General features: G+C 31.2%; 1 protein-coding gene across 1 annotated transcript in view; it reads left to right on the top strand.

The window, feature by feature from the left end:
- Window positions 1-732: 732 nt before the first annotated feature.
- Window positions 733-11,236, top strand: part of LOC107139052 (transmembrane protease serine 11C-like) — a 54,062-nt gene continuing 43,558 nt past the window's right edge. The window contains exons 1-3 of the mRNA XM_015481823.1: window positions 733-788; window positions 4,057-4,172; window positions 9,128-9,246. Of these exons, the coding sequence (XP_015337309.1) occupies window positions 733-788; window positions 4,057-4,172; window positions 9,128-9,246 (291 nt within the window). The remainder of the gene's footprint in view (window positions 789-4,056; window positions 4,173-9,127; window positions 9,247-11,236) is intronic.

Genomic DNA, 11,236 nt, shown 5'->3' with positions numbered 1-11,236 from the left:
TTTGGCAAATTCTTTTTCTTCCAGGTTGCTGCACATTAAGGTGTCTATATATTCTCCATATCAGTATCAAAATTGGCTACTAAAAAAACAGAATGGTGTCCAAACCTTTAGAAAATTACTGCTAAAATCTATATATTATTAAATTAAAAATCAACACCCTATAGATTTCAGGATAGAAAACATTCTTTAACAAGCCTTAGTATTAAAAGGGCAGTAAAACTTTCAGGATAGAATTCATGAAAGGATGACACATGATTAAAGGAGGCAAGAGAGTTATGAGTTGGAAAGAATCCAGATTCTGATGAAGGGCTGGAGCTTGGAGAGTCATTAGTTTTTCAATGAAGAGCAAAAACAAGATTGCTATGATTTTCAAAAATAGATTCTAAGGAGTAAAAACAGTGCCCACTCATTTCCCAGTAGACAAAAAGAGAAAAATAGTTCTTCTCAAACCAGATGACTCTACTATTTTCTCAGTCACCACAACTGAGTTTTAAGTTTGCCCCACTAGGGCCATATAATTATTTATTATTTATGGAGTGGCATATATACAGCTCATGTTTTACTAAAGTTTTAAAATTAATTAGCAAATGTCTGGAAAGCGCTTTGAAGATGAAAATTGTGTAAGTGCTAAGTATTATCATTATGCCATTATCATAAAACACATAAAAGTCACAGAATCTTGTAAGCTACATAGGTGGCGAATGACTGTGCTGCATAGCATTCAAGGGGAAGATGGCAAAGGGACAACCTCGGCAAAGAGAGGAGCCATGTACACCTCTGCAAAACAGGTATGTTTCAAAGGGGTGGACAGCAGGAGGGCTTGCCATTGTTCCTCAAGTAAATTTTATGAAGGAACCAAATTTGTTAAAGCAACTTAATTTGTGTTTTAAAGTTCTTAAAAATGAGGTTCTCCCTCAACATTTTGTAGAAATAGAGCAATATAAATCCTAAGCAAAAGAAAAAAATGTTTGAGGTATGTAAATATTAATCATTAAGCTCTGTTATGATCAATTTTTCTGAGGAGTCTTTCAATTACAATCGGAATATTCATTTAAAGTATGTGTGCAATTTCTAAAACTTGAAGATGTTTGGGAGATTTTATCTTTGAAAAGATAACTTCACTATGAACACTGAAAAGATTAAGTTATTTATATCTATTTCCAAAGATGCATACTGATATAGAAATATTAATATTTATATTTGCAATATGCTATTTCACCTAAAGAAAGTGTTAGACCAAAGTTTAGGTCTCAATTTTTAATTATTAGAATATTGCACTGCTTATTCTGCTATATGTTTAGAGGTATGATTAAATCTTTTGGTTGGAAACAAGGATGAAAACAAAAAGAGAAGATTTTGTTAGTTTCCATTCTCAATCTCATACTTTTAGAAAGCAATAGAACTGAAGGTCAAAGAAAAGTGCTGACTGGTTCCACAGTACACATAGGTGGACAAACAATTTTTACATTTTTATTCTTAAGCTAATGAAATTAAGACAAAGATAAATGTTCATATATATTTCTGTCTTACCTAGCACTCCAACAAAATATGAGCAAAATATGAACAAAATAAACCCACTGAAATGCACTCACATTTTTTTTTAAAAAAAGTTTTAGCCAAATTTTTGGTTTCCATATCTGGATGAACAGAATACTATTGGGCAAGATGAATCTCCCAGTAGGATGCTTTAATAATGTTACTTTTTACATTAACATTAATAATTTAGCTTAATTAACTACAAAGGAAGAACTGAAATATTTTCCATCAAATTAAGTTCCTGTTAATCATTTTGATTATCGAATATATATTAAAAATCTTTCATCTCAGCTTCTAAATAATGTATTCTACTTCCTTCGTATCAGCTTGTTTAGTCTCTTATTTTCCATAAATAATATCTGAGAGAGAATGTATAAACAACCTTAATTTCATCTTTTTAAGGAATTAGTACTTTTAAGTATAACTCACCTGCAAGTCACTGTTTCTAAAATCCCCAAATAATCTATGATATCATTGTCATCTTATCATTATTATACTCAATGACTTCAGCATACCCTTTGTGAATTAACAAAACAGACATGGAAAAGTAAGTTATATTGCTAAAATCAAAACAGGTTTTTCTATTCTTCACCTCAACTCCCACCCAAGACTCAATTTCTATTGAATATTAAGTAGTCTACAACCAACATTATAACCAATAATAAAAAGTTTGCAAAATGGAACTTATATACCTGGTATTGATTTTAGAGAATGTTTTAAAGGAAAGAATCTGAATAACAAAAAAGTTAAATTTTCCTTTTAAATTTAGGAATGCACACACACTGCCCCTCACAACACACATACATGGATATTTTTTAAATTAATTAAAGTTTTGGCAGGTAGGAAAAACACCTAAATCTCAGAAAACTAAGGTGAGAATGACAGAAAAAAACTTTCTGCCTTTAAAATCAATTTTTAATCCATTAACCATAATTTTGCATTTTTGAATTAAATAGAGAGGTCACTGTAGTGACCTTAGACTTTGATTGTAAGGTGGGTGAGAGTTGAAAGTTAAAGTGGCCTATACGATTCGATTTAATTTTTCTTCTGGGGATGAGGAGAAAAGAACCTTAATCCAAATTCTAACACTAACCCTAAATATACTAATGACAACCAGCAGACAAATCTCTACCTATACTGCTAATCTTCTCTAGATTTAAAATGTCCCAAAGGGAAAATATTGTTCTACAGTCTCCTCATGTGTAAAATAGGGAAATCCGGATGGATGATTTGCAAAGACCCTTCTAGCTCTACACCAGGGAAATATCTCACTCAAGGAAACTTAAAAGGGAATTTTAAAGTCAAATGATGCTCCATATGAGACAAATCCTCACATACAAGAATTTCTTTTTATATCACCTTTGTAGAAAAATCAGGAGAAACAATGAAAGGTTTCTGAATATCTGTAGCCTGAATTATTCCAAAATTGTCAATATTCAATTTTCTTATCTACAAAAGTAGGAATTTTACATGGTTCATCTATTAGAAGGACACAATTAAAATAGGAAATATACTATAAATATTTGCTACATAAAATTTACCACTCATTTATCCCATTTTCCTTGCGACTTATCCCATGGCAAGATGTCTTAAATAAAATAGGCAAATATATTCCTATGGGTTTGGAAGCAAATATTTTAGAACACATATGCAACTGTAGGAAATTAATTTACCAAGGTTTACTGTACTATTTAGTCAATTGTCTTATGAAAAAATTTAAATACTATTCTAGATTCAGTAAGTTGGTTGATCCAATTGAAAAATTGATCAGGCTGAGGCAAGAGGATTGCTTGAGCCCAGGAGCTCAAGACCAGAGTAATATAGCAAGACACCAGTTTAAAATGAATAACAACAACAAAAAAAGTGTTTCTTCTAAGTTTTTGTATTGTGAGGTTTCTTTTTAATTTTTTCCTAATGAACCAAAAAGTTCATGGACATCTTATATATATACAAATAGTGAGATATTGATAGTTACATGCAATTTGAACAAAATACTTTTCAATGATCAGAATGTTTTTCTGAGTATAATGAAATTTCTAAAAAGACTAAGACTTGGAAATGTCACCAGCATTAAAGATCTAGCTAATATTTAGGAAATATCTGTCTGTTTAGGAAATATCATCTGGAATGACTGCTAACTAACTAAAACAATGTTTCCTGATAGATATTTGATTTTATTAGCAAATAGAAATCAAAATAATATAGATAATAATATTAATATAGGTATTAATTAGGTATTACAGTACACCTAGTACATAGTAAACATCTACAAATATTTTTTGAGTGAATAAATGAATATTGATTTAGAATTATTATTATTATTCATATGTACTGAAAAATAAGCAGTCCAAATATTATATCCAATAATTCTTCATTTTGTTTTCCAAGCTTAGCCGTCCACTAAATCCATAATTAATATTAAAAAAATACTTTTACACTTAACATCAAACCCATATTTATTTCTAAGACTCCTATATCAAGCTCATATTGAAACATTCTCCTGTCCTTTTTGCTAAGAAGAACAGAGTCAAAAACGAAAATCAAACTCACAAGATATGGGAAGATTACACTCTGTATCTTAATGTTGGTGATTGCTGCAGTCATCACTGGACTCATTGTCTATTTTGTTGCCTATGGTAAGTATTTATATGTCTGGCTTACAATTGCCTGTATTTGTGGATTCTATGTTGGGAAAATTAGGAATTTTGAAATTAAGGAAATAGGAAATCAGATGAGAGTATTTCCTCACTAACATTTTTGTAGTCTTTGCTCTTGTTTTTAAGGTTTTGTTGAGGTATAATTGATATAAAAAATTGCACATTTTATATACAAATTCCAGAAGCAATGAGCATCTCTTTACAATAGCTATTATTTCCTTTGACCCAGTAATTAAACAAGAACAAACAGCTGGACAAACCAAGACACAGCACAAATATTCACTTCTAGACACCTACTTTTCTCTGCTTCAGATTACCCTAAAAGAAAATGATGTGTTTTCAATTTGCTTAATTTTTTGTGCTTAATTTTTATGGATTTTAATAAGTATTCTTTCTTTTTTTAATTTGTTCTAATTAGTTATACATGGGAGGAAGAATAAGGTGTCTGAAACTGTATACAGATTGGAATCAACAAGCTTTCATTTAGTGATGACTTCTATACTTAAGGCAGATACTTAACTAGGTGCTTTATTCAGAGTACAAAAATAAATAAGTATAGCTCTTTTCCAATAAATATTTATATGCAATAAAATTTAAATTTCATGTAATTGTCACATATCACCAATTATTGTTCTTCTTTTGACTTTTTCAACCTTTCAAAGTGTAAAAGACATTCTATGTTCATAGGCCATTCAAAAACAGGTTACATTCGGCTGAAAAGCCATAATTGCAGATTCCTGTTCTAGACCGGTGAATTTTAACCCCAAGTGCACCTAGAATCACCTGTAATGGTGTTTTTAAAAATACTAGTACATAACTGGGAAAGGTGGTAGAAGCCTATAATCCCAGTGTCCCTCAAGACTGACATAGGAGAATTGCAAGTTTGAGGCCAGCCTCCGAAACTTAGGGAGGTCCTAAGCAACTTAGCAAGACCTTATTTCAAAACAAAAAGGGATTGGAATGTAGCTCAGTGAAAGAGCACCTCTGGGTTCAATCCCCAGTACCAAATGGATGGATGGATAGATAGATAGATAGATAGATAGATAGATAGATAGATAGATAGATAGAAGATAGTGATACTGCACTATCTCAAAAAAATTACAAAAAGTTTTTGAATGTATCATCACAAATAAATGATAAGTACTTGAGAAAATAGATATGCTTACACTGATTTGAACATTACAAAGTACATCCATGTACCCCCCAAATATATACAACTATTGTGTCAATTAAAAAGTAAAAATATAGATGGTAGAAGGAGAGGGTCATCATTATACAAAATACATGTATGAAGATGTGAATTTGTGTCATCATACCTTATATACAAACAGAAATATGATAAATTGTGGTATAAAGGTGTATTAAGAATTGTATGCAAAAAAAAATAAGAGAGCCCATGTATAATGGCATAATCCCAGTGTCCATATATACTTTATATACAGAGTTACAAAAAATTATGCTGTGAATGGATAATTATGAATGTAATGCACTTCACTATTGTCATGTATGCAAGAATTAAATTTTTTAAAAAGTAAAAATATAAAAAGTAAATTAAATTATATTTCCTGACACTAACAAATATGAAAAAAATACCAGTACATAAGCTCTACTCTAAAAGATACTATCTTCAGTAGAAACCAGACTCTTCAGAGTTTCCCAGATAGTTATACTGCACAGCCAAAGTTGAAAACCACTGACCTTTAGGAAGACAGACACAGATCCAGACACACATAAATTCAAAGGTCAGTGACCCAGATTCACTACACTATTTCAAGGTGTTAGGGACCTAGGCTCCTCATATTTTGTTGCTCTATCATACGTTACCTAAATTGCCAATGTCATTTCAATGTCCACTTATAGCTATCAGGTCCAAATTCCAGATAGCCAGAAAATAGAAGAGGAGAGAGAAGAGCAGGTAATCTCTCAATAGGAAAGTATCACAGAAATTGCTAACACATCATTGTTCTTTTGTCAGAACATTCCATTTGTCAGAACATAGATGCATAAGGTTACTCCTAGATGTTACAGAAGATGGAAAATATACTTTTTATATTAGGATAGCATCTGCTTGATTAAAAATAACAGATTATATTACCATAGAAGAAAGTATATAAAAATACATAGTTTCTGCCTTAAGAAGTTAATATTATATTGCAGTAGTAAGTTTTTGAGTGCTTGGTAAGGAAATTGACAGATGATCTTTCCTATAAAGTTTATTGATATGCATGGAGAATATTAAACTTTCTAATTTTCTCATTAATGTTATTTTAAGACATTATTTGCAAACATTGTGCTGATTATAAATGGAAACTCAGCCTGCAAAATAGCAGCTTTATTTTCAAAGAATAGAAAATGAAAACAAAGCATCAGAGTCCAGGCAAAATAAATACCTCTTCAAATGCAAATTTATTTGTTCTGCCTTCTTTCTTCATTATCCATGGACCAAAATGATAAGTATGTGTTACTCTTCCTATATTGTCTCTTCAGTGCCAAGTTTAGTATTAATTCGGATTTTATAAAAAGCATCTCTGACCCTCCAGAGATCCAATAATGAGAACATGGCCTGCAGACCTTCTCTCAGCAAGTTTTAAATGTAGATAACAGAAGCTGAGGCCCAGGCTGGAGACATTAAAGGTGATCCATCTTCTAAGATTATTCCTGTCAATAGTGGGAATAATTGGCTTCCACCAGAACCCAGTTCTGAGAAAATAAGTCACTGTGTGTGAGAAACATCTAGGTGTGGAAACCATGGAGAGACAAGTGCCCTGGTACTTATCAGTTAATTGTAAGCCTACACATTTATGTATGTATCCAACAACAAAAAGGAAAGAATTCCTTGAAAAGTCAAAATTAAAATTATATATCTAAAAGGACAACTGACATGTTTTTTAAAAGTCAACATAAATACATTTTCTTGAACAACCGTAGATTATTTTAAAGTAATTGTTTAAGGAAGATAATTACTGAGGCTCGAAATCTTCCTTGAGCTTTAAAACTTTATCCATAATGTGGCCTGGATTATTTGAAAAATATTACTCTTATGGGAATCAAAAAAATCAATAAAAGTAACACTTTAAGGGATCTTTTGTCCTATTTTTTTCTGCCCATGTATATATTAGATTTGAAGAAGAGGAACTAATCCTTTATTATAGCACTCTGTTAACTCCTCATAATGCCAATGGCAGCACTCTATTTACCTCTATCTTTTTTAATTTCATTCTTGGTGCTCTAATAGGATAACAGAGCTGGAGAATGGTTTCAGTCCTTAATGTCTGAAATTCATTTAGTAGTCCAATGAGTTAACATAACCTAATACTGCCCCCATGTTTCTTGATGCACAATCTGATGTAGACAACACTGATATTTCTAATAAGTCATAAAGTTTCTGTGCAAAGAAATATATAGCAACAAAATATTATATTTCCTTCATATTATTCTAAATAAAACCATTGACAAGGGAATAATAAATATAAAAAATATAAAACTTAAACGTTGAAGAAAGAATAAAAAAATTAAATTAAGAGAAAAAAGAATAGAAAAACAGTAGTGAAAAGTAGTAATTACAGAGAAAGATTCTTTGAAATTAATTTTCTAATAAATAATAATATTCAATAAGATGTATGAAAAATATAGAAAAACATAAATAAGAAAACAAACTCTGATAATCCTACTCTCTAGTCAGAATCACTCACTATTTTGGCACATTCCCTTCTTTGTTATTTTCCTTTCTGTGCATTTTCAAGACATTAAATATTATTCTTAATATTGATTTTAATGATTACACAATATTCTATATCATAAGCAGATCATACATTATTTTGTTAATTTTTTACTTTAAGCATTTAGGTTATTTCTAATTTTTTATGTTACTTTAAATAATTCATTTTATACATAGATTTGTATAAAACTCATTACATTGAAACTGAATTATAAAAAGAGGAATCATGGAATGAGAAAAGATGTTTTTCAAGCTTTTAATAATATTACCAAATATATGTTTAATTTTCATTCCTATGGGTAGTCCATAAGAGTGCCTGATTTTTTTTATTGTAATCTTTGCCAACGTAAGCCCATCAAAAATGTTATCATATTTTACTTTGCACATCTTTAATTATTGTGAAAGGACATGGGAGTCTATCCCAAATAATTAACTGCAGTCACTGACAAGAAAAATTTTCTCCAAAAAAAATTGCAAAATCCTTTCCTTCTTTTTTTTAAATTTTTCTCCCTTCCCTTCTTTCCTCTTTTTCTCTCATATTATCTCCCTTCTCCCCACACTCCTCATCTCCCTTTTATTTGACCCTCTTAGTCTACAGAATGGAGGGAAACAATGGAACCTGAAAAATTAACAAGCATTTATTTCCTACTAATTTTATATGTATTCAAATAGAACAGTGTAATGTATCCCTCATTCTATTTCCTTTTCTTTTCTTTCTAAAATTATAGGTTTCATTTCTTTGTTCTGCTTACTTAATGCTGAGTACTTACAAATGATGCCTCATTCACTTTCAACCTTATTCATTTTAATTTCTTAGGTATCTCACAAACAATAAACCTTGTAACTTTACTGGTTTTCCTAAATGTAATCTGTGGCAATCACAAAAACTAAGATAATTACTATACTTTGATGTAATTTCTTTTCATAATAACATATCTGTCTCCAGATTGCCCAAACTTGAAAACTGGCACATTAAAATTTTTGAATATACTTTGGGGTACAGTTATATAGTAATTAACATTTTTCTGTCAAAGCAATTTTAACAATCATTGGTATTGGGCATCAAAAATATTGGGGGATGGGGCATCAAGACTATTTAAATGTCAAGTAACCTGAAATTTTATCAGGGCATTCTATTTCCCATGATTTTCTTGAAATGAGAGCAGTTGCAAAATGTTCAATGTGGAATCTATTTTTTCTTTTCTCTCCTTCTAAGGAAAGACACCTTTCTACTATCACATCAGCTTTAAAATCAACAATATTGACTATGACAGCAAATTTGCAAAACCCTATTCACAAGAATATATGGACCTAAATAAAAAGATAGTATCTTTGGTAAGTGTAAATCATTTTTTTTCTGCGCATTGTTCTTTAACAGGTATGCTCCTAGAAGGATCCTAGCAATCAACTTCAAAATGGGAAGCAATTTCTAACCATTACTTTAGTTCTACATTACAATAGTCAGACCTTTCAGAAAGTCAATTTGAAAATGTATATGACATGACTTCAAAGTAGATTCTCACCATGCTGACCCCTGCCCAAGTTCAGGATGTGACTATCTAGCTCCTGCTTGAACCTAGGACTGTGGTCAACTGAACTGCGAAACTAATGCTATTTTAGCTTCTATTTATCCCTTGCTTGCTGACTAGAAAATTCCAGTCCTGCCAACAGCCCACAGGTCCCACTTATTAATATTTTAATTTCTATGGTTGGCTAATTTACACGACAATAAGCAAGTCACTGAGTTGTGGTTTTTGTGCTTTTATTCTCCTTGGATGGACCAGGAAACTGCTGTCCTCCCTCAGAGTTTAATCTATGGTGGGTGACAGTCCCTGGCCAGGTAAATAAAACTCTCTTTTTATTTGAAAAAAATAATAATAATAAAAATAAAAATGTATATGATAGAAAAAATATAAAAGGAACAAACTTCAAGAACACCTAAGAAATGCCTGACACCTAAGTAGTCAATTAATATTTCAAAATAATTAATAAATTAAATGAATAAACATAAATCCCACCTCCAAGATACGTGACTAAGGCTGCTGTTTCTGCTCCTGAAACTAAATAGTCCTTTGAGAAAGAGGAATAGCAATCTGAGAGAGCACACGGCCCCAAATAAAAGATCATCTTGCAGCCCCATGGTGTTGAGTGACAATTATAAAATGATTGAGAATATGCTTTGTCATAATTAAAGTTTACCTGACTGAAAACTTAGTGGAGAGTCTTAACTGTGAGTTGGTCATAGCATCTGTTAACACAGATACCACTCTAATTAACTCAAGTGATTCTATCAAACAAAATCCTATCAAGAACACTGTTGGCCTCTTTTATCTCCCATTTCCCAAGGCAGATTCCTATAGGCCATCTTCAGACCTTGCTCTAACAATGTAGTCTTTCCATAACACTCCAATATCTCCTGGTTTCTAATAAGTTCAGAGTTTCTGAAAGTCCTGTGTGCTTTTACCATTATACTAAGGGTTAGTTGATAGTAAATGGAAACAGAAAACACCATCTTTAGCTTAGCTTTATGATAAAAATAAAATAATAAAAAATAAATATAATACAACGCTTAAGATATATCTTTGGACTCGCGGTCCTTGTTCAATTCTAAACTTGAACTTTTACTAGCTGTATAAACTCAAACAAATTTCCATATACCTCAGTTCCTTCTACCAAAAATGAGATCACAAATACTTATATAGTAGGGTTGTTTTAAGCATTACATAAGATGAAATATGCCACAACCCAAGCAGAAGTTCTATCATTCTCTAAGCCTGAAGAAGAAGAAGAAGAAGAAAGTCTAAAAATAATTTGTTAAAATGAGAGTATCATTAATGTTGTTAATAAACTCTAAGAATATAACAAATTTAATATATAACTTTAAAACAGTTCCAAAGATACCCACACAAAGAAAATCATTCAGTGATAAATTCACACAAATTTATTCAAGTCAATTAGTCTATGTTCGTTCTGCAAGTGAATATCTGAATTAAAATAATATTTAAATAATAAATTAAAAATATCAGTCAGACTAATTATTACATTGTTCTAGTCAGTCAACCACATCTTGACATCTTGCTTCAGGCTCCTTTTTTTTTTTTTTTAATTTTTTATTGTGGGTTGTTCAAAACATTACAAATTTCTTGACATATCATATTCGACACTTTGATTCAAGTGGGTTATGAACTCCCACCTTCACCCCATACACAGATTGCAGAATCACATCAGTTACACATCCATTGATTTACAAATTGCCATCCTAGTGTCTGTTGTGCTCCGCTGCCTTTCCCATCCTCCACCCTCCCCCCTCCCCACCTCTCCCCTC

Source organism: Marmota marmota, unplaced genomic scaffold (assembly GCF_001458135.2).
Source record: "Marmota marmota marmota unplaced genomic scaffold, marMar, whole genome shotgun sequence".
NCBI lineage: Eukaryota > Metazoa > Chordata > Mammalia > Rodentia > Sciuridae > Marmota > Marmota marmota.
The sequence above is the reverse complement of the archived record's forward strand: the minus strand, read 5'-3'. Positions and strand labels throughout refer to the sequence as shown.